Source organism: Rhipicephalus microplus, chromosome 8 (genome assembly GCF_043290135.1).
Source record: "Rhipicephalus microplus isolate Deutch F79 chromosome 8, USDA_Rmic, whole genome shotgun sequence".
In the NCBI taxonomy this organism is placed as follows: domain Eukaryota; kingdom Metazoa; phylum Arthropoda; class Arachnida; order Ixodida; family Ixodidae; genus Rhipicephalus; species Rhipicephalus microplus.
This window is the reverse complement of record NC_134707.1, coordinates 8704130-8728450: the sequence shown is the minus strand read 5'-3', so window position 1 is coordinate 8728450 and position 24321 is coordinate 8704130. Positions and strand designations below refer to the sequence as shown.

The window sequence follows — 24321 nt, the reverse complement described above, 5'->3', positions numbered from 1 at the left end:
CCGCTCGCATGCCCACCAATGCACGAGTCATGAAAGTAGCGAAGAAGCGCTCCTCTCAACGCGCGCGGTATCACGACTTTAAATGACTCACTTGTGTCATCGTCGGATGGAATGTACCTCAGCAGGACGCCGTCAGAATCTAGCAGATATGAATCCAGCGCGCTCACAGCACTACCAGCTGTTGCCGAGCGCTCCGCACCGACAGCAATACCAGCTGCCCCCTTGTGCGCGGTGGCCTCACTACCACCCGGCTCCCGGAGCCCGTCGAACACCTTTCGACAAAATGGATCTTTCTGCTGAGCTTCTAACAGCTCCCTTCTGCTGAAAACAATCCCTGCGCTAACGACAGCCTCTACGTGGTTCACGCTCTTAGCTCGAACTAACGTTTGCTCCGCTGTTTGCGTTAGCGCGAGTGTCTCGCTCTCAGTTCGTTCCGAATTAGTCGCGTGACTTGCCTCGTGTCGAACTGGAGCACGCGATAGTGCGTCGGCCGCGGCATTGTTCTTACCCTTGCGGTAGCGGACGGTGAAGTCATAACGCTGCAGCAACAATGCCCAACGCGCCAATCGGCCACTTGGTTCGTTCAAACGCCTCAACCACGTGAGCGCCATGTGGTCCGTTTCAATCACAAACGCAACTCCGTCTATGTAAAAGTCAAACTTACGGAGAGCAAAAACTATCGCCAGACACTCTTTCTCGGTTACTGAGTAGTTCCTCTCCGCCGGTGTCAACGTACGGCTCGCGAACGCAATCGGTCGGAGGGAACCTCCATGCTCCTGAAGCAAAATTGCTCCTAAGCCCAGGTCGCTTGCATCGGTGTGAATAACAAACTCCCTGTTCAAATCGGGTAGCTGCAGCTGAGCCGTGTTGGCCAGCAACTTCGTGAGGCGACGCAGTGCGGCCTCTTGCTCTTGGCTCCAAGCCCAACGCTCACCATTCCTCAAGAGCTTCGTTAAAGGCGCCTGCACTGCCGCGCAATCTGGAATGAATTGGCGATAAAAATTCACCATCCCCAAAAAGCGCCTCAGCTCACCGACATTGTTCGGCGATGGATAGCTCACTATCGCTTCAAGCTTACCCTTATCCGGCAAAATGCGACCCTCGTCAAGCGTAAATCCCAATAATGTTATTCGGGTCGCCGCTATCTGAGCTTTGTTTGGGTTCAAAGTGATGCCCGCAGACCTCAGCCGTTCTAGAACGTCTCTCAAGTGGCGCACGTGCTCTTCGAACGTTTTCGAGTAAACCACTATGTCGTCTAGATATGCGAGTGCGTGCTGCCACTTTGCATCTCCCAAAACACGGTCCATTAGCCTCTGATACGTAGCGGGAGCGCCCACCAAGCCAAACGACATTCTCCTGAATTGGAAAAGTCCTCTGTGGCACGTGAAAGCTGACTTCTCTTTATCCCGCTCGTCCATCTCAACCTGAAAATATCCGCGGCTAGCATCGAGCGTTGTGAAGTACTTCGCCCCGCCTAGATTGGATACTAACGATGAAATGGAGGGAAGAGGATACGCGTCCTTCTTCGTAATTTCATTCAGCCTGCGGTAGTCTACACAAAGGCGATACGTATCATCTTTCTTTGGAACTAGAACTACCGGGAAACCCCATGGGCTGTTTGACCTCTCAACTACGCCTGTTTCGATGAGTTCGTCCAAGGCGGCGTCTAGTGCTTTCCGCTTAGCTAAGCTGATTGGTCGGGGATTGCATTTCCAAGGGCGTGCATCACCCGTGTCAATTCTATGCTTAACCAGCGTAGTGCGGCCGGGACAGTCAGTAAACATCGCGTCATATTCGTACAACAGCGACGACAGCTGCGCTCGTTCCCCCTCTAGTAGGCTCTGTGCCTGTACCAAAAGCGGGTGCACTGCCCTTTCCTGCAGCGCAGCACATTGCTCCGGCGGGGCGTTTACTCGCTTTCTCGGCGCGCTTTCCTCCTCGCGTACTCGCGCCTCTCCCTGCGATTGGCATGCTTTTGTCAATGCGGAGGCCTTCGAGAAAAGCTTCAGCGCGTCTCCGTCGCGCTCTCGGTAACCACCGTTTGCAATGTCAATGACAATACCCGACTTAGCGAGGAAGTCTCGACCCAGGATTAGAGACATTGACAGCCCTGGAAGATGCACGAAACGTTGTCGCCTCACGCGTCTGTCCCAGCGGATCACTAGCCTAGCCGCGCCGCTCGATTGTGCTGTGCCCGTAGCTAGACGGAAGATGGTGTTGCTTTGCCTCAAGCGGATGTTGTTCTCGCGGAGATGGTGCAACACATCGTCACCGAATAAAGAAGCGCTTGCCCCAGTATCCAAAAGTGCTACGAACTTTTTCCGAGCTATCGTTAACTCGATTAGCGGCGCGGGCGAGTCTACGGCATCACCTGCGCGACAGACCGACGGTGCAAGTGATCCGAACGCATCGGTAGGATTACTAATCGCCGCGCGGGGTCCCATGTGGATCACCGGCGGCGCCGTCCGTTTCCCGAACCGCGCGTTTGCTCCTGACCCGGCGTGCGGTCGCATTCGCGAGCGATGTGCCCTGGCGCGCCGCACCGATAGCAAGGACCGCGGACACCACGCCGGTTCGCTCGTAACTCGCCTCGATCAGGTGGTCCTCGCTCTGGATTGCGCCGCTCGTTAGGCCTCGCGTCAACCACGTGCTCCTGCCTTGGAATGTCACGCGCAGGGGCGGCGTGTGCCGTACGGAGCGCGTAAGCGTAGGGGTCTAAAGCGCGGTTTGACAGCTCCCAACCGCGTGACACGTGCTCATCAGCGTACGATGCTGATGCGTTACCCCTAAACGCTTCTGAAGTCACTGCGCCGCCGTTCCATGCACAGCGAGGCTCGATTGACTGCGCGGCGGGCGGAGGGGGGCGATACGAACGCGCTGCGAGGATGTCCCCTTGTATGCGCTTCGCCTCGGTGGCGAGCTCTTCGAGGTCTGCGAACCCGCATCCCCTGAAGTGCGCCGCGAAAGTCGGGTGCGCCTGTCGGGTAACACGCTCGACCTTTTCCGCGTTGGTGGCGTGAGGGTTCGGCGAGACGATACAATTCGTCCATCGCCCGTACGTATTCCAGCAAGGATTCGTCCGGATGCTGGGTGCGCAGCTCCAACTCCCTCCGCAAACGCCACTCATAATTAGCCGGTAGGAATTCGCCGCGAAAGCTTTCGCGGAACTCTTCTACCGTACGGGCGCGATGTCCGGTTAGTCGGAACCACCGAGCCGCTTGCTCCGTGAGCGACACCGGGACCACGCGCTCGAGAAGTTCGGCATCAGAAAGACCCGTCGCCTGCTGATAATGGAGCAACCGGTCGAGATACTCGTTGGCGCTCTTGCAGTCGTGGTAACCCGTGTAGGTCGGAACGTCTACCTTGACACGTGGTCGCACATTTTGCACGGGGGCCTGCGCTGTGTTCTGCAGGGCGCTCGCGAGGCTTTGCATAACTGACAGCGCATTCTGTAAGAGTACCTCGCTCGAGGGCAAACTGTTGCCCGAAGACTCGCCTATAGTTGAGGCGCGTGTCGTAACTTGTGGCGGCGCCTCTCTGTTCGCGTCGCGAGATGCCGGAGCGCCATGCGGGCCGCTCTCCGTCGTAGGCCTACTCTCTGCTAACGCGGTCTCTGCACCCTCCTGATCATCCCGCGTGAAACGACCAAGCTCTACGCTGTCGGAAAGTCCTAACAGTACCCCCGCGTTAGCCAAAGGATCGCCACTCTGCGACGCGACATCCGACAACATTGACAAATCTTGGAATTCCGACATGCCTATTATCCTACGTGTGGAAGAGCGCCCTGGCACTTGCTCGCGTCCACAGAACTAGCCGCGTTGCCAAATTCGTTACGTTGGGCGCCAGATGTTGGGTCACCGCCCTATGTACGGCTGACGCAGAAGCCTATAGCTAATGTTTCAGCCGCACACAGTCGTTCCGTGCACGGTTAACGTCCCCCAACCGCAGCTTGCCTCATTGCAGCTACTACTACGGGTTCGGGCGAATAAGGCAACTGGCCAGATCAACAACAAACACTTTATTGCTAAGCGTTAGCAATCGCGCGTCACTGTCGCGGGGAGATACTACAGATAACAAAGGTGTTGACGCTTACACCTCGGTCGTGGACGTCCTCGGCTCGCAGGAGGGGTTGCGGGTTCGTCCTCCTGGGATGGTCGCTGGTGTCAGAGCGCGAGCGCCCGTTTGCCCGCTCGTTTTGTTCCCCGACCCGATTTCCCTTTCCCTGACGAGAATGGTACCTTTCCTCGCTGAGGGAGAGGGGAACCTGTTCCTGGCGCCGGGAAAGGGGGGGGAATCGCACGCGCCGGCCGTGGGGGAAGGGGTCCCCGCAACCAGGCGCGTGCGCTGCCCTAAAAGGGAAAGGGAGGCTGGGCGCACCTGCTCCCCACAAATGCAATGCGCATACCTGCACACCGACAGCAGTCGCAGAGTGTCAGTGAACCTCGGAATGCGTCTAAACACTGCACAAGCGCTTCGCGAACTGTTACAATGAGTATAATTTCACCATCAGTGTGATGCAATGGTGACATCCAGTTTGCTCTTACCTTGTTGTTTTCCGTAGGGAAGAAATCCTTTCTTGGAATAGCACTGAGCCACTTTTTCCTAGCACTTCATCCTTGGGGAATGAAAATACTTGAACTTTGTTCCCGGTCTTGTAATTACTTGAACATGCCGGACACAGCACTTATTGGGCATGTCAGAAGCTTCGTGCAGTAAAATTCCGGCAGTAAAATTCACTGCACAAAACGCAAAGAAAATGGCTCGGCAGACTCGCGAAAAAAACACGTGCAGCACGGCTGTCACCACTGCAGCGAGTGGAAATTCGGGAATGCGCGACGGAACCGGTCAGGAAGTATTGGACTGGTAGGACGGCTGGTGGTGACGTCACGGCGGAGGGCACAGGCCTGAAGAATTTTTAGGAGGTGTTGCCGCGGATGGTCCGAAAATTGGAGTCGTTTGTGACACTCATAATGGAGTCATATTCAAAACTTGTTGTCACCAACTTCTCAGTTTTTGTTGTAACCCAGGAAGTGAGAGGGGTTGTGGGGGAATAATGTTCCCATCCTCGTGAAGTCACCTCGCAGGATGATTCACGTCGAAGCAGGAAATACAAAAAAAATCGGCCTCGTATCTGCATGTTTCACTGCAGATGTCGTCGAAAGACTATAGTCTTGCCTGTGGAGAGAGTGAACAAAACGCTTATGTTCTGCGCGAGAAAATCAGTGAATTGTATTCTGGAAGCGCTGCATTAGAGGGTATAGATTCGTGCAGTGAAGGCGAACGAGCGCATCGAGGCACGTCATACACGAGCGCCACCTGGCAGTTACCTTCGAAAACGAAGGAAGGCGTGCGCACCCGCGGAGAAAGATGCGCGCTTGTCTCGGAAGCGATAAGGTGTAGAACGCAATGCAACGGGCAGGCGCCACCACCGTGTCGTCTTAGCAAAGCGTTGGAAACACTTGCCTTTTTGTGCACCGCGTTGCACTGTCAGCGGAGCGTGATAAACACTACGCGGTCCTTAGAATTACTTGTGTGTGCCCTCTCTAGTACAAATACACGTATACAAAATATTTACGTGTGGCTATGGTGCCTCAAATATGCACAATAATTGCTTTTTGATTGGCAATCGCACAAGTATTAACGCTTAAACTATAGAAATGTGGGTGGGCTCTGCAAATGTGGCTGGCCGTCTGAGGTATCACTTAGTGCTGTTAGGAGGATCATTACCGCAGACAAACAGACAAATGTACAGACAGATACAGAAAGACAGACCAAAATTGTGGCGTCGAAGGTCCCCATGAAAGACTATCGTCTTCAAAATGACACGACATTTTACCCAGAACTAGTAGCCTAAACAAAACTGGACGTCGATCTTCAGCAACACAAAGACCATTGAACTTTCTGCTTGCGATAACATCTGCTCGTTTCGACACCTGTCTGCGCATTCACCACAGCTTCCCTCGCGCAGACGCATTGATCGTACACTCAGCAGCGCTTCTCAACATTAAAAAAAAAATGTTACTGTCATCCTATGGCACAACTTTTGATAAGTTGTATGTTGAGCCTGTGTCCTCAAAGACGTATGCTTGCAAGAGCTTATGATTGATTGATTGATTTTGTGGAGTTTAACGTCCCAAAACCACCATATGATTATGAGAGACGCCGTAGTGGAGGGCTCCGGAAATTTTGACCACCTGCGGTTCTTTAACGTGCACCCAAATCTGAGCACACGGGCCTCGACATTTCCGCCTCCATCGGAAATGCAGCCGCCGCAAGAGCTTATGATTGGCTCATCTATCTCAAAATTATACGTGTCGAGAGTTATTTGCCAGCTGAAAGCTTAGTGTGCTTCTAATCGGGCAGAAAATGAAGCTGTTTTATAATGCGTTCTCCATTGGAGGTGGAAGGTGTTCAAAATGAATAATAGTAGCATGTACCTCAGTCAACTACGAGAATTAACTACTTGCGGATTATGACACGCATTGCGAATGGGATGCACATATTCAATTTCGTGAGACGTTCTTGTGCAAAAACAGGATGACGATAATTAATATAAATAATAATACTAACAATACAAATAATAATATTACTATTTTATTTTATTTATTTATTGCATACTGCCAGCCACCTCTTGGTGGCCAAGGCAGGAGTGATACAAACTTTCATACTTGCAGCCATATATAACACTACACTTCTCGGCGCAGAAATAAAATCACCACATAACAGGTTTGCGTGGAACATGAATACTCGGGTTACAGGAGCAACACAAGAGCGGTATCGAAAATACAATCCAAATTTTGTTCCTAACACGAAGTGTAAAAACATCATTAGAAGAATTGAAATCTGCACATACGACCAGACAGCTTTTACTACAAACAGGCAGTGGCAGCTGATAAGAATATGCGTCGGACGCTGCGATGCTGGTGACGTCATGAGGTAGTTCATTCCAATCAGAAATTGTTCGTGGAAAGAATGAATATCGCCGAGAATTTGTTTTTGTAAGCGGCACCATTATGGTGTTATCATGCTTGTTCCGAGTTTTTCGCGATGTATTGCACTGCATGTAAGTGTTAAAGGCGAGTCCTGAGTGTCCGTTGACTATGTTATAAAGGAATTTTAAGTGATGTAGCTTTCTACGGGACTCCAATGTGGGAAGAGCGGATCTATTACGGAGCTCAGTGACTGAACAGTGTCTACTGTACGCGTGGTAAATAAACCAAAGGGATTTATTTTGGACTCGTTCTAGTAAGCATATTTCTGTTTGCGTGTGAGGATCCCATACAACGTCAGCATATTCCAACAATGGGCGTACCAATGTAGTGTAAGCGACTAGTTTTGTTTTGCTGGTGCAGTGCCTCATGCGATGCTTTAAGAACCACAATCGCCGCAGTGCTGCTGATGTTATACCTTCGATATGAGTTTTCCAGCTCAAATTAGAAGTGATTGTCAGACCAAGGTATTTGTACTGGTTAACGGTTGTTATAGCAGTATTGTTTAACATGTAAGTGAATTCCGAGGGGTTTTTTTTACGTGTTATGGTCATCTTGACGCACTTTGCTATGTTGAGGCTCATTTTCCAGGAGTTACACCATGCTGTAATAACCGATAAGTATTCATTTAGGGTGGCGTGATCTGTTCTTGATTGAATGGGCAGGTACGCAACGCAGTCATCCGCAAAAAAACGACACTGCACAGTAGATTCGGAGGACATGTCATTTAGATAAACTAAAAATAAAAGTGGTCCTAGGACAGAGCCCTGCGGTACCCCAGAATGCACGGGAGCGGAAGAAGAATTTTTATCTGCTATCCGAACGTGTTGGTGTCTGTGGGATAGATAACAATCAAGCCATTTCTTTCATTGGTTAGGATTCGGCGAATTTTAAACATCAAATGGGAATGGGAAACTCGGTCGAAAGCTTTTTCGAAGTCTAAAAAAATCGCATCAATTTGTCCGCCTTTGTCAAGTGTTTTTAGAAAGTCATCAGTAGTGTGAATTAACTGTGTGGTGGTTGAAAAGCCTTGCCGGAAACCGTGTTGATTTGGGGGAAAAAAATGGTTACTCTCCAGAAATGAACTTAAGTGTTTGAAAAGGAAGTGTTCCATAACCTTGCCGGCTGTACATAACAACGAAATAGGGCGGTAGTTTTTCCCGTCATATTTATCACCTGATTTATGAATGGGTACCAATTTACCCTTCTTCCAATCTACTGGAACTTCGCCTTGTAACAGGCTTTCCCTAAATATTAAGCCTAAGTATTTGGAACACCACTCGGCGTACCGATAAAGAAAAGCATTAGGTATTTCATCCGGCCCAGCCGATTTTTTTGTGTCAAGATGAAGTAGAGCTGACAAGATGCCTTCATCTGTTATAATCGAGTCTGGCAGTTCGAGCTACTAATAATAATAATAATACTAATACTACTAATATTAACAATAATAATAATACTAACAGCAGCAACAATACTAACAACAACAACAACGACGACAATAATAATAATAAAGGTTTAACGTCCCTAAACCACAATATGATTATGAGAGACGCCATGATGAAGGGTTCTGGAAATTTCGACCTCGTAGGTATATTTAGGGTCACCCGAATCTAAGCACATGGGCCTTAAGCATTTTCGCTTCCATCAAAAATGTGGCCGCCATGGCCGGGATTCGATCCCACGACCTGCGGGTCAGCAGCCGAGTGCCTTAGCAAATCGACCACCGTGGAAGCGGGTTGCGTAAAAATTCGATATTTCAAAAGTTTTCACAACGCGGTACTATTAGGCCATGCGGCTGGGTGACCTTGAAGCACTACGTAGTATTAAGCGTAAATCAGAACTATAACGCCAATTCATAAATGCTATTTGAACCCGTGTAGCATCGCAAACATTTTTTTTCGCCCCAGAGACTAAAAATGTGGCACGTTCGCACATCTTCGCAGATGAACCATTGTTCTTCAGCGCCATGGTTACTTGTGTAGGTATTGTCCTATTTCGTTGTACAACATCTTGGTTCTTTTACTGCAATATTGATTATACGGACACTCGACGGACATTTTTGACGGCACCGTAGAACTCATACTGTGTGCAAAGTCTAAATTGACAGCCGTGCCCCCGCTCTCCCACACCCCACCTTACGCCCCGCATCCTTTATTTGAACCAGCTTGCGAAGGCTACAGGCGTACGGGTGCGGCTCAAGCAGATGTGGATCACGCCGGCAAGTTCTTTTCGACGAGTGAGCGTGAAAGGGTGCTGACTAGGGGCAGGGGGGCTGCGTCTTTCGGGAAACAACTTAGCACGCGCCCTGCGATCCTTGCCTTACCACTTCAACGCATAGTAGGCGGTGAGAGCACAACACGTACAAGGGTAGGAGCCGTGTGCCGTTATCTGCGAGATAGCGCGCGCCCTGCGATCAATCTCGCCGATAACAGCACGTGGTTCCTATACCCTTGTACGTGTTGTGCTCTCACCGCTTACAATGCGTTGAAGTGGCAGACAACCTGAAAACCACTTCGCTCCATGGAGCAGCCGTATGGCGTTACGCCACAATTTTGTCAAGTCGTGCGAGATTGCGTAGTAAAACAGTTAGCTCCCTCCCATAGCCTTACTTCGTGTAAAATTGCTCATCTGTTTCTGTCATATTCATTGCTTCGCCCTTGCGGCTGAAAGTGCCGCTTTATTTTTCCCAATAGACATCCATTCTGCGGAGCCTGTGCGGCCAAGAAAACTACTCGAAGAATTCGTGGTCGAGGTTACTGTCATATCTGACCAACTGCACCAAGTGCACTATCAGAATGACGACGACTTGATCACCTATCTGGCAGTGATGATGAATGCCGTGAGTATGTTTCGTCGTAGAGCAAGAAATGGTGATGCAGAAATGAATGCAAGCAGTGAAAAGAAATACCGAGTAATCTTTGTATAAGTCACCTAAAGCACCTACCCTGCACGAACGAAGCAAAATGTGGACATTTTTTTTTTTAAACTGGCATCGCACATTAACTGGGCGACTGCGCTCTCACGCTCCTCTATTTGATACAGAGCCCTTCAGCATGTTGTTCAAGAACAGCATAATACCAATTGAAGATGCGAAGCCTTTGAGCAACACGGATAATAGTTCAAATGTTTCGCTCCGAAACTACGTTATGATGGTGAGGGGCGCCGTAGAAGGGAGGGGGGGGGGGGGGAAGGGGGCTTCTGAAATTTTGACGACCTGGTGTTTTTTAAAGGGCACCTAAATCCAAATACAAGATCCTGTATAGCACATCGTCTACACCAATTCCCGGTGGAGACCCGATGGCCCAAATTCATTGGGTCACCGTAGTCACTAGACCATCACCGCGGGCACGTGCGACGCAGGAAAACCAGTCCTAGAAATCATATCATGCCCTGTAGCTAGAAAGTGGAACGCTCTAATGTTCCTGAAAATATACAAGTCCACGCTATTGTACAAAGGGCGCATAATAGCTAATGTACCAAAAATCTGTCCTTGGAGAGAAGTGAATCATGTGCTTAGACATATGACTTCGACTTGGCACAAACGTCAGGGTTTTTTTGAGTTTTCTTTTTCATTTTCTTTTACAGAAATGAAAGTTCTTGGCCCCATTTTTCATATTCCTTCTAATGTTAAGCTGCCTGTTCTGCTTGAGTGACAATAGAATTTTTCTTTTTTTCATCGTATTGTTTCTGGTTAACTCAAAATTGACGAGTCAGTTTTTGCACTGAATTCAATGCGTCTCCGAGCCGCAGTGTCATTTTGTACTTTGGTCATGCTGGTGAGCACGTGAAAGGCCAAACTGATCTTTGTGAGCTCCCACGATACGATACCGCGGTGTGCAAACCAAAAGATGTTCTAATGTGACATTCGAGTGATCGCTCTGAAAAAAAGTACCCAGCCCAAGCCCAACATGCTGACCACATGTTCTGAAAACCTTTGATGAATGTACAAATATAGCATATTCTAATAGAAGTTAGAACTTGAAGCCAGTATTACGTTTTCGAACGCCTTATGGATTGAACGATATGTGGGATTGAACGTCCCAAAACCACCATATGATTATGAGAGACGTTTTAGTAGAAGACTTCGGAAATTTCAACCACATGGGGTTTTTTAACGTGCACTCATATCTGAGCACACGAGCCTACAGCATGTTCGCCTCCATCGAAAAAAAATGCAGCAGCCGCCACCGAGATTCGATCCCGTGACATGCGGGTCAGCAGCCGAGTGCCTTAGCCGCTATACCACCGTGGCGGGGCATGAACACCACATGGCTTTGCATATGTATCATAATTTTGTATGAGAGATATGCACCTAGAGACTACAATTATATACAAGCGCACGGACGCAGTAGCCGGCGCCACCTAGAGGATCATATCTTACAGCACATACCTTTATAACCCACCTCTTACGGCCCATAAGACAGTTAACAGCGACGGTCCCCTCAAAATATTCATTCATAAAGGCTTGTTTCTAACTCTGTGCTCACTTTGATAAATTGAGCAGAAATAATGCTCATTCGAGTATAAGTTGCATCACTTGGCTTGTTTACTGCGTTCACTTGTACTGCGTTGTAGTGCACCTTCTCGAATTCACAAAAGCTTCCGCTACCTTACATTCGACAAAAATTACCCTAAATGCACACCGAAGTGCATGCATGGCATTGTAATCTTAACTTACGGTCCCACAAAGGGCACTGGCATGACCGCGATTGTGCAAACTGTCTCCTGTGTTTCACACTACTTTAACATTGCGATGTGTAGCAACTAGCCCAAACGTCTACTCTTCTAAGACAAGGCTAGGCTGACGCAGTGGCCTACAAGATGAAGGCTCCAAAGCTAACAAATGTGTCATCGATTTCACTCAGGCCAAATCATAAGCAATGTTGCCCAAAAGCCCTCATTATTGTAACGACGCACCTTAATTGAATCATCTTCCAGTTAGCAATGTATACCCATGGACTATAGTGGGTACAAATGTACCCACTATAGTGGGTATACATGCCTCTCCATCCCACAAGCGTAAGAGCAAAACTATTCGCGTAGGAGCAAAGTACAATTTCACAACCCGGAAAACGCTACTCTTACCGCGATACGAGGCTTAGTAAGCAAGAAAACGTGAGACAAAGGAAACGCGAGTGGCGACGCCACCTTGAGATTCCCGCACCAAACACCGTGACGTAAGAAATTGCGAAGGCGTGTACTGGGTCCTACGTAGCTTCAAATCAATAAAAATGAAGTACATTGAAGTTATTGTGATTTGCAGGTGCCATATAGACTTAGCTTATGAACATCAAGAAATTCCATTAAGCTAATGCCACGACAGTATCAAAAGTACATCTTGAAATTCATGACGTCACTCGCGCAAATTTTGGCGCTAAATTTGAAAACAAACCTTAAATCTTGATTTTCTCTGCTAATAACGAGCTTATGACAGTAAAACAGATGGCTTTAGAGTCCTCATAGCGCAGTTAGTCTTTCTAAACCACGTTGGTGTTCCTCTTTAGCGTCCCTTTAACAGAGTTCCTCTGCAACACTGTTTCAGGTTAATCTTCGGTACCATGGCATGCACAGCCCTCGCATTCGATTTAAGCTGGTTGGAGTCACCAGGAGTCTGGTGAGTGTTGAATGATGAAGCGATTTATCAGTTTTGTAAAAATGGCGAAGCGTTTGCCAGTGTCGTGTTAAGCAGGCGAAAGCTAGCAGTTCGACCTAAACACATTTACCTTATAGACTCGAAGGTCTGAAATTGGTGAGAATTGACGGACGGGCTAGTTCGTTAGGGATAACATAAAAGTAGCTCTAGAATACGATACAACATAAGACGTTTTTAGCATGAAAATACAGTTACAATACTGACTGTTGACCTAGTTGGTACTGACATGCTTTGGCCGCAAATAACACACACAAAGTAAAGAAACACTCAACGACAAGCGCAAGCGGCACATCCAACTAAAATTGACCGGGCGCAAATCCAGACTTAAGTAACAACATGCGCAGTTTTCCCACAGCCTTACGCTATCCAGCTATCGAACAATCTCTTCCCCGATAAGTACAACGTCACCGATGGTTCGCTGATACACCTTTCACCTTTCTTCTTAATGTAATATGCTTCCATCAACTCACGCGCCGAAATTCTGAGTAGAAGGCATAACGCTGCGCGTGAGTTGTGCTTCTGCTTGTCGTTGAGTGTTTCTTTACTTTGTGTGTGTGTGTGTGTTATTTGCAGCCAAAACATGCCAGTAAGAAAATACAGTTAACCAGTAAATAAGAAATGGTATGTGCGATCATTTCTATATATTCAAGGCCTGTATGCTATAATATGGTGCGGTTTGTTATTTCTGAAAATTTTTGAATGTGTTGAAAAAATACAGAAGTCACTGTCTAATGGTGAAAAAATATATTCATAGTCACTCATGCGAGCAGAATTCCGGGGATCTTGGTACTGTATTACTTGAGTGTGATGGCACAACAAAAACAAAAAAGACACACAGATGCAAGACATACCCAGTGGATGTGCCTGGGTTTTTTTGTCTGTAGTGCAATCATACTAATCGTGCTCAAATAATGGTAGCTAATCTTCAGCTGTGAAAACATATCTTTTAGCAAAAAAAAAAGTACATATTGTGGAGTTTTACCGGCTGCGAATCATGGTACAGTTATGAGGCATGCCATTATTGGCGGGTTTGAAGTAATTATTTAGAACTTTTCAGACTTTCAGTCCCAAAACCACAACATGATTATGAGGGACGCCGTAATGGAGGACTCCGGAAATTTCAGCCAGCTAACGTGCTCCTAAATCTAGAACACAGGCATCTATCATTTGATCTCTACCGAAATGTGGCCCCCACGACCAGGATTCAATGCCGTGACTTTTGTGCGAGTAATATAGCACCAGGAATCATCAAACCTCCGGGGCGGGCGAGTACTCACTTTGTACTACTGCTGTTCCTTCTCGTGTCCTTGAATAGAAGTATTCTGCGATTTTCGCGATTTGCTCAACTGAAAGTCAATCAACGTACAAAGCATACAGAAAAGCTGCTGGTGACGCAGGTTTGATTGCTTTATCTGCAGCATCCCCTGAACCCATGCGTTAACACAGACAAGCGATACGAAAAACAAAGCACAGACAGATTACCTCAGCTTGCCGCAATAATGGCAAATAGTTTCAACCTTTTCGGTGTGTTTTTTGTTCATTGTTCCTTTTGGGTAACCTTTGTTATGTTTCTATGTCGTTGCAGAACTTATCGATATGTAGTATCCGAGGTAAACTGGACCTCAAGCTTTCCACAGCAAAACAGTTATTACAGAACAGAATAGTTTTATGAGTAGGATTCGTTGATGATCCGTCTGTTATTATGCAGGTGGATGTTTTCGCTATTTACATGAATGGTGGTTACCTGGAGGCATATGGTACTATTGAAGGGCTTGTGAACTACGTAAGCAATGGAAACATTCCAGAACAGACTGACGTCGTTTACCTTATTACACAGTAAGTAAAATGCTGAAAATGGCATATTAGTATTAGCCAGAAACACGTCATTAATTCATTAAGACAGAAATTACACCTTGTGCTTAAAGTCATATAGTACAACAATCTGGTAGATAGTTCGATATGCTCCTACAGAAACAGCTACCTCGGGGTAGACATGTTTAGGCTTGACAAACCGATATATTCGAAAACCGTCGATTAGAGTCTGCATAGAAAAAGATCTGCTGGAAATTACGATAACAGTGGCTCACCTGCTAAGAAATTGCATGCTCAAAGTTATGATCATGATCATTCTGGGCCCGATTATGAACAATAAAACGCAAATTCCTCCCCGATTATCTGCAGTTTGCCATCTTCTGTTCCAGCTAATTTGACGATTTCGAACTTCTTAATTTCGCCACTTCGTCGGACAGTCTGACTTCCCTCACAGATTCACACAATAGGATGTCGTGTTAGATTACACCTGTGCTATTGTCGAGAAAAAATAAAACGTTAGAGAAATAAAATTCGTAATCAGTGACAAAAGGGAGAGGGGTACGTTGCGACTCGACACGCAAGACGGTGTGTCCCCTAAGTAAAGCGTCCTCGTTGTAGTCCTAACAAATCTGTGATGTCACGCAGTGTGAATCTAAGTTCTGTTTAAGTGCTTTATTTAAAGCTTGTTATCTGTTGTAATTTGTTTCTTCACTCGCAGCCGGAATATGGTAAACGGCAGGAACGGACTAGCCCCTGCAGAGCAGAGAATGACAGGTAAGCGAGACGTCCGACTTGTCACAAAACTCCTCCAAGAAAAGTTCAACTCCCCTTGGTGTCTTATCTTTGGCCCAATATAGCCGACCTAGATACAAGTTTTTTGTGATATTGATTTTTTTTTCTTCGGCAGTACATTCACGCAACTATCCTGCCAAGAATGCGGTGTCGAACTGATAATCCCTGTAAAGCGTCGAGGAACGCTTGTCCTATCGCAAAGTGGGTACAGGTGGAGGTTTGCGTCAGTGTGCGTCACCTGTCGCGTTTCGCAATGCTCCCTACCTACTCCTTTCCTTCAGTGATGGCGGGAATCGGACCTTCAACCACGTTCTACGCCACGCAACACCGACTTCAGTTGCTACGTGGAAGGAAAGTCGGTCATGCATTCATGTACACGTATAATAAAACGGCCAACACTAAATGAGAAAAGTATTAGATAAAACATCACTGATCATGATGAGTACGTTCCAACTAGCCCAATTTGCTAATTTACGTCAGCGCATACAAATACACACGTAGCCGGCGCCTTTTCGATGGCCACATTTCTGTGCGCTCGCTGATGCAAGTCTTTTTTTTTTCATGAATATAACGCCACCACAATTTATGAATTATGAAATCTTCGCTTAATAACGCCAGAACTTTGAAGCTGCTAGCGGTGTGGTGTAGCAACTCGACTTCCCGAGACGTGGGAGTGAGGTGCGAGTATACTGGCAAGAACACGCAACAGGCAAATGAAGCAGCTGCTTATTCTTACGTTGAACGCATCGAAATGAAACAAAGCAGCAAAAGTGTGACCAAGTTGTTTCTCGCAATGTTTCTTTCAGGTCTCTCGTATGTTGGAGGAGTGTGCACAAAAGAAAAAATCGGAATGGGTGAAGATATTGCCCAGTCCTACAAGGGTGTCTTTACGATGGCGCACGAGCTGGCTCACACGTGAGTGCTGAACGACACCACATGTACTCGGTATAGCTACTTCTTCACAAAGTGCGAAGAATATGTTATGTACATCCTTGTCGGGCTCCATTAATAGTGGGAAAGTGAACAGCACTCGTTTGGCGCCAGAAGTTACATAGAAATCCACACAAATTTCTCGTAAAAGAAACTGCTTAGATTTCGAAGAATTTGTCCTGGTTTGGTAATCGAACCCAGGACCAACGCAGGAAAAACTTGTGTCCCGACAATTAGGAAGCTTTCTTTATGAGAAATCCGCGTGGACTTCCTTGTTGTTTCGCACTACGAACGAGTACTGCTCATTTTCTCTCTTAAATTTTGACCCACTTTTCGGGACTCTGCTGGACTGATTGGCAATAATATGGCTGCATTTTTGTCGATCGGTCTTGTCTACAATGCTGCAGCTGCCTAAATTAACGCGTGCAAGTATGTGTATGTGTCTTTCGATGTTTTTGTTTCCTTTCTCTGGTTTTCTCTTCTACAGATGTGCTTCATCCTCTTACTCGATTTGGACCGCTAGCTTCCCTCAACGCCCCCCCCCCTTTCTTTCCTCCTTTCTTGCCTCCTCCGACCTTAATCACTCCAGTTTTCCCATTGGTCATCCCCTGTAATGATCTGTTTTCGATAGAAGAGAGTAAATGAAGCATACACATGCAAGGGCTAAGGTAAGCAGCATTGAAAAAGACACGACTAAACCATAACGCGAGTAAGAACACGTGTATCAAGGATTTTTCATTACTTAGCCTACACATTCGCGAGTGAAAACTGTAGGATACAGTCTGCGTAATTCCGTAACTGACAGTGAAATAAATACGCAGCCTAGGCGCACAGCATGACCAGGTGGGACACCGGGAGTGTCCATGGTCTGCCGGAAGCCTGATGAGTTACGTCGACGGCGGAGAGAACAGATACCGCCTAACTCCTTGCAGCAAGAGGCAGATAAGAAATGTCATCAGGTAAGCTACTGCTGAATCATGTGGGAAGAATAGCGTTGGCACTGTCATATATATATTGTACAAATTTGGTGCGTTAAAAAATAACAGCTGTAATAGTTTAGCAATGCGGAGTGCGCAATTTATTGATTATTGGTAGATAACGGCTAACGGCGAAGAGGTAAGGGTTTCAAAAAAAGGAAGCGGACAGAGACGTCCCCAAACATTCATTTTCTCCGCTTCTTTGATTCAACCCTGTAGTCACTATTTGCCATGGCAAACTATCAGAAAACATTAACACGGAGGGTGGGCGCTGCAATGGATCTCCTCCGCCCCCTTAAGGAGAACACTGCATACACCCACGGGCAGATAACACAAAGAGAGTCCCTGCAGGGACTGCGGGAACTGGCTGAAAGCAGGGAAGTACAACCAGGGTTGACGCTTAATATTACGGTAATATTACTTCATCTCCTTGGTCAGTGTTCATTATCCCTCTTTCATTTCTCTCTCTCTCTCTCTCTCTCTCTCTCTATTGGTGTTATCTGCCCATGGTGGGCGGACTTTGCATCCCCCTTCTCACCCCCTGCCCCCTACCGTGTGAGCGCCGGTGTTCTGCCCTTTTATCAAACTGGAAGCTCGCTTTAATTAGGCGATAGAGTAAGTGAGCCTGAGCTATATTCTAAACACTTGCCACTGTGCAACAATAATTCACATAAAGTACGAAGCGGTGGATCATTTCCAGTACATCACCGAAGAAACGTCGCTCAAGAACTCGTACCATGTAACGTTCCGCTGTTACATGACGCAATACAAAAGCTCCACAATTACACTTGAGTCATAGGGATCACAGAAATTATTAAGGCTCGAACTGATTAAGCGTCTACGAAGCAAGATACAAACGTTAATTTGTTTCGAACGGGCAGAAGTGGGACGTTCGTATGGGCTAGTAGCGATTTTGTCGAGACGAAGCTTGCTGTGTACGCGCGATGTCTGCAACACGTGATGAAACATGCATAAGAAGAGCGCACTACGCCATTTGCGGTCACTGAACAAGGCTCCCGTGTGGGGAGTCGAAATGTCTTTTTAAGTTTTGTGTATTTCACCTTGGTCGGCCTTTTTGTTATTTTCCCCGAAGCTTGCTGTCATGAGGACGGTGTCATTGCCGAAACTTTAGGCCCAGGGACTTCGCTTGTCACTGTGGTCAATCGAAAATACATACACTCGGGTGTACAGACACGTTTTCCCGGTGGCAAACCAGCGCACTACTTACGTCAGGAAACTGGAGAGATATTTATGTGCTCGTAAAATATTTACGTAGATACCATAATATCATTTGTTTGTGGATAATATAGCGTTTCATTTTTTTTTTCCTACAGCAAACTGCCGCAAAGGTGCCTAATGGAAACTTCGAGAAAAAACTACATGGTGCACCCAGGCACCCTGCCGGGGAATATGATATCCGCTGATCTATTCTGCAAGTTGTATTTGAGGAAAAAAACTAACTCGCCACAGCAGTATACAAAAATAGTAAGCTATACTTCATTTCGTTTTATCACGCAGCAATTATAAACTGTTTACCCCCCTTAACATAGGCGCACTGTTACTCCACGACAAAATGGAAAGCTACCTCATTGTTTAAATAAACAAGCAGATATTGCAGCTACAGTTTGATATAAATCTATTTAGAGTCTACAGCTACGTAACCTCAAAAAGGCAATATTGTGAACGGCCTCTTGCAGTACTTAAAAGTGGCATGACTCAGGGACCACTCAGGGACTGACTGACTGAGTGATGAAGCGCTGGACGAGTCCGTTTGTGTTTATCTTGGTCAAACCGACGATGTTGGCCGTTGCAGCAATCCCAAAATGAACTCTTGGCCCACTGCTACAGTCATCCCCATCCCCCGAGATCGTTAAATTGGTGATTTTTCATCTGCAGTAACGTATGATAACTGCCTTCTGTATCGAGGGATCTGCTAGTCAAACTGACAGTACGCCCAAGCAGCATAAAAACATTGCAGATCATTGTGGCGCGACAAAAAGTTTCCTTACCACTCGTGGCTTTCATAGCTTATCATCGTCGCTGTCACGGTCAGCAGAACAAACCAACTTCTAAAGCACTGGAATTGCACGGAGAGGCGCTTTTTTTTTTCAAAAGAGCGGTACAGAACTGCGCACGAGCCGCTGCTCACCCGCGGGGTGCGTCGAACCGGAAGCCGTCGTATCCCACAGTTCCCTGCGATTGCATGTTTTACCGGTCACCTATTAGTCAAAGAAGGGCCGCTCCCAACGGCACCGCACCCCAACGCGTTTTGAACTGCTCCCTATTCTGGTTCTTCCGATCCTGGAGGTCACACAAAACGATGCCGACTGCGGGTTTTTTTCTTTTTAGGGGAGGGGGGAGGGGGGAGCGATACTGTCGACTAAGCAGAAACAACATAGCTTTCGCTTTTCAGTTTTCTTAGGAATGCATAAGGGCCCATGTGCTTTTTTTTCCTTCGTATATTTGGTCCCATACCCTCCACGACGATAGCTATAGTGTTCTTGCGTGTAACACTATAGCGCGAGAAAATGACGACAAAGAAACAAGAACGACACGAGTGCTAACTTCCAACTGAGTTTATTCCGCAGAGAGCGAAAAAATATAGAGGAGACAGTAAACCATGTGGCACAAAAAGCAATGCATGAGCAAGGGAGAAAATAAAAGCACAGAAAAACGCAAAGAAAAGTCTATAAGGAAACGAAACAGAGGAGTAAAGGTAATAGAACTACTTGCGCGCACCAAAACCTTCGAGAAACCTTAGTTCCTTCTCGGACAGAGACACGGAGGGCTTGCTAATACAAGGCCCCTGTTCGCGTGCCATCTGCGCGGCCTCGATGATGACTCGGGTGCGCTCATCCTTGTGCTTGTACAGCGTCGCTGTGTCCTTGAAAAGGGGCACACAGTTACACTCAGTGCAGTTCTGAGCAAGAAGACCATCTTTCCCGTTTCTAACATCGTTAGCGTGTTCTCTCAGTCGATCGTTCCGACACTTTCCGGTCGTTGAGACAAAACAAGCACCGCATGAAAAGGGGGTACTATAGACAACTTCACGGGAGCAGGCCGCATACCTTTTTCTATGTGGAACTCTGCATTCCGTTGATGACTGCGTTTTCAGACAGTTTGTAGATTTGGTGAGGCCGATTAATTTACTGTTGCAGAGAACAGGACACGAACTCCAACTCGTTTTCCAATTTTCTTGAGCCTGTGTGATATCTGGTGTTTGTACGGAACAACGGCTATCCTTTCACGCTCTGTACCCGTGTTGCTCGGATTTTGTCCCTGCCTCTGATCTGCCTTATTAGTCCGCAGGATAGTGTCAGCAATGGAAGCGATAAACGTCTCAGGGAAACTTGAGCTTTGAGCTCGCAGAGATTTTGTGGATGCACGACCTATTTAAGGCATTCTCAAGACAGGTTCGTGTTATGCCTCACTTAACTAACTTGCTGTGGGCGGAAGAAAAAGGAAGTAAAGGTTTCTGCACACGTGGTTCACAACACTAACAGATGCGCTGTGAGCTAAAAAAAACTGTCCTAAATCCAAAAAAAGCATAACTTGTCATTCTCAGGCATTTCATGTGTCAACACAAGAGGTTTTAAACAATATTCAAATACACCTGTCGTTTGTGCCAGAATCGAGTGAAACATAGAAAGGTTACAACAGGCGAGCCCTCAAACTTTTTCTGCAGTTTATTGCCCAGTTTTGCCAATAGTGGATCACTGAGTAGAGGTGCTATGCATGAGCCGATTGAAACACCTTTTTTCTGCAGATAAATGCAATCATTTCATTGAACGAAAGTAGAGGTAATGTACAGCAAAACCGGGTCAAGAAAATCTCGCGCACTGATGCCAGTTTTTAATTGGAAGTTCAATTGCCCGAAGACTTTTATGTTATCCCTCATACTTTCTAATACCTCATCATGAGGCAGTGAGTAGTGTAGGTCTTTTATGTCAATTGAAAAACCGAACACGTTAATGACTTGACTGTGAAAAATTCCATCAGTGCCTGCGTGTTTTTCATCAAAAATGGGTCATCGATCGTTAGACACTTTAGATGCGTCTCAATAAACAAGCCGAGTTGATTTTGCCACATTACACTTTGTCGCAATGACTCGGAAGGGCATGTCGACTATGTGTTTTGGCAGAAAAAAACATGCTGAGCCCATTTTTGTTGCTTTTACTAATATACTGTGCTAACTGTTTCAACTCTAGTTTACGACACATTTCCTTGGCTCGCGTTTTCACTCTATCTAGACGATTGTCAGTACAAAATTTAAAAACAGAGCAAGTAGCTGCGACTGCCTTTTCTGGGTACAAGCAATTAGGAAGAATAGCGAAACAACGACAAAAAAAAGGGCTAAGCATGTTTTTTTTTTCTGGCAAAACACATAAAGTCGACATGCCCTTCCGAGTCATTTTGACAGAAAGTGTAATATGCCAAAGTCAACTCGGCTTGTTTATTCAGACACATCTAAAGTGTCTAACGATCGATGACCCATTTCTGATGGAAAACACGCAGGCACTGATAGAATTTTTCAAACAGTCAAGTCATTAACGTGTTCGGTTTTTCAATTGACATAAAGGACCTATACTACTCACTGCATCATGATGAGGTATTAGAATGTATAAGGGATAACATAAAAGTCTTTGGACAATTGAACTTCCAATGAAAACTGGCATCAGTGCGCGAGATTTTTTTGACCTTGTTTTGCTGCCCGTTAGCTCTACGTTTGTTCAATGGAATGATTGCTTTTATTCGCAGAAAAAAAAAGTGTTTAAATGGTCTCATACATAGTACCTCTACTCAGTGATCTACTCTTGGCAAAAATGGGCGATAAACTGCTGAAAAATTTAAAGGGCACGCATGTCGTCAAAGTATTCAGATACGTGGACAATTTCTTAGTTCTAAATTGTAACCCTTCTTTGTTCCACTCGATTCAGGCTCAAACGATAGGCGTTTTTGAAGATTGTTTGAAGCCTCTTGTGTTGACCCTTGAGATGCCCGAGAATTACAAGTTACGATATTTGGTTATAAGATTGTTTTTTAGCACACAGTATATTTGATAATGTTATGAGCCACGTGCGCAAAAACCTTTACTTCCTTTTTCTTCCGCTCACAGCAAATTCGTCAAGCGAGGCATAGCACGAACCTGTCTTGAGAATGCCTTGAATAGGTCGTGCGTTCACAACATCTCTGCGAGCTTCAAAGCTCAAGTGTCCCGGCTTATGGCTTCGGGTTTTCCTGGGGCGTTTATCGCTTCTGTTGCTGAGACTATACACTGCGGACCAATAGGGCAGATAACAGGCAGGGACAGTATCCGAGCAACACTGATAGAGCGTGAAAGGATAGCCGCTGCTCTGTACAAACACCAGATATCACACAGGCTCAAGAAAATTGGAAAACGTGCGGGAGTTCGTGTGCTGTTCTCTGCACCGTTCAAATTAATGCAGTGTCACCAAATCTACAAACTCACTGAAAACGCAGCCATCAACTGAATGTAGAGTTAAGCATGGAAATAGGTATGTCGCATGCTCCCGGGAAGTTGTCTATGGGACCCCCCTTTTTCATACGGTGCTTATTAAGTCGGAACGACCGGAACGATCTAAAACATCGACAGAGAGAACACGCTAACGATGTTAGAAACGGGAAAAATTGTTTTCTTGCTCAGCACTGCACTGAGTGGAACCGTGTGCCCCTTTTCAAGGACACAGTGACGCTGTACAAGCACAAAGATGAGCGCACTCGAGTCATCATCGAGGCCGCGCAGATGGCACGTGAACAGCTGTCATGCATTAGCAAGCCCTCCGTGTTCCTGCCTGAGAAGGAACTAAGGTTTCTCGAAGGTTTCGGTGGGCACAAGTAGTTATATTACTGTTACTTTTTTGTTTCGTTTCTTTATAGACTTTTCTTTGCCTTTTTGCGCTTCTGTTTTTTTTTTTTTTGCATTGCTCTTTGTGCCACATGGTTTTTGTCACATGTATTACTGCCTCCTTTACGTTTTCGCGCTCTGCACAATAAGCCCACTTGGAAGGTAGCAATCGTGTCCTTGTTTCTTTGTCGTCGTTCTGTTCTCGCGCTATAACTATATCATGTCATACCAAATAGCCCGAACTGCCACACTTCTAAGTTACCCGGCACGTCATGCTAAACCTGTCAGCACTGAAACTACACGTCCTCGAAATTGATCACGATGCCAGCCAGGAACACCATAATCTTACCCCAATCGTTACTTGTTGCTTATATGTTATATCACTAGTCTGGGTACCATTCCACTGCTGTATTTTCATTTTTTTACTGCTTCACAATCGATTGTAAGCTTTAGTTAGGGTTGCCCAAGCTACCTTCCACTACATCTAGTCCAAAGCAACTTTAACAGTGCGCTGTGCAATGTAGTGAGGCAAGCTTAAACATTTCAACGGATCTTCATATGTAGTCACCATGTTCACTTCGCATTACGATACCGCTTAGATGACATTCCTTTGTTCATTTTTCTCTAAGATTCTCATCAGTTTGTAATGTAGAGTAGCGAGATTAATGTGTTCCCGTTCGAATGGTGTTCGCAATGCTTCTGATAAAATGTGACGCATGCTATTGCTGGGTCACCTTCTCTCTATCCAGACTCCCGGATACAGCAAAAAGTGCAAGATGCAATGCTGCTATGTCACGGGTCGTCTAACGTGGTGCTACGAAGTGGATATACTGGACGGTATGTCGTGTGGTGAAGGAAAGGTAAGCAGCCTGTTTTTCAATCGCGCGATAAATATGGCCTTTGAAACGACAATACGTACAACGTTGGCAGGAGCGACGGCAAAAGCGTGGCAGGTGGACGTGGCGGTTTTATTGGAAATACCACTGCTTTTGCCCGCGCTCCGCATAATTTTCGTGGCCGACTGTACCTTTTATGCACCAGTATCTCGAACGACGGGAACACGCTGTAAGATGCGCCGTTTCAAATCTTAACATCTCAACCACCCAAGCAATAGCAAAGTCCTTCGTGGAGTTTCTCTGTCACACAAGAATAGTAATCGATCCTGTGCGCCTTTTCTGACGTTGAAGCGACGCAAGATTGGCGCTTCCTAAAATTAACAAGAAGGAACTCCTGTGCTACGATCGTTCCCCGACCGTGGAAATAATGGGTAGTACACGTACTTGCCTAGTCATCGTACTCGCG

At 46.4% G+C, this 24321-nt stretch overlaps 1 protein-coding gene across 3 annotated transcripts in view; it reads left to right on the top strand.

The window, feature by feature from the left end:
* LOC119165174 (venom metalloproteinase antarease-like TtrivMP_A) overlaps positions 1–24321 on the top strand; it is a 65769-nt gene that overhangs the window by 20432 nt on the left and 21016 nt on the right. For all 3 annotated transcript variants that reach the window (XM_075870939.1, XM_075870938.1, XM_075870937.1), the window contains exons 6-13: positions 9683–9828; positions 12532–12603; positions 14351–14478; positions 15173–15228; positions 16053–16161; positions 16998–17135; positions 18488–18638; positions 23769–23879. In XM_075870939.1, the coding sequence (XP_075727054.1) occupies positions 9683–9828; positions 12532–12603; positions 14351–14478; positions 15173–15228; positions 16053–16161; positions 16998–17135; positions 18488–18638; positions 23769–23879 (911 nt within the window). The remainder of the gene's footprint in view (positions 1–9682; positions 9829–12531; positions 12604–14350; positions 14479–15172; positions 15229–16052; positions 16162–16997; positions 17136–18487; positions 18639–23768; positions 23880–24321) is intronic.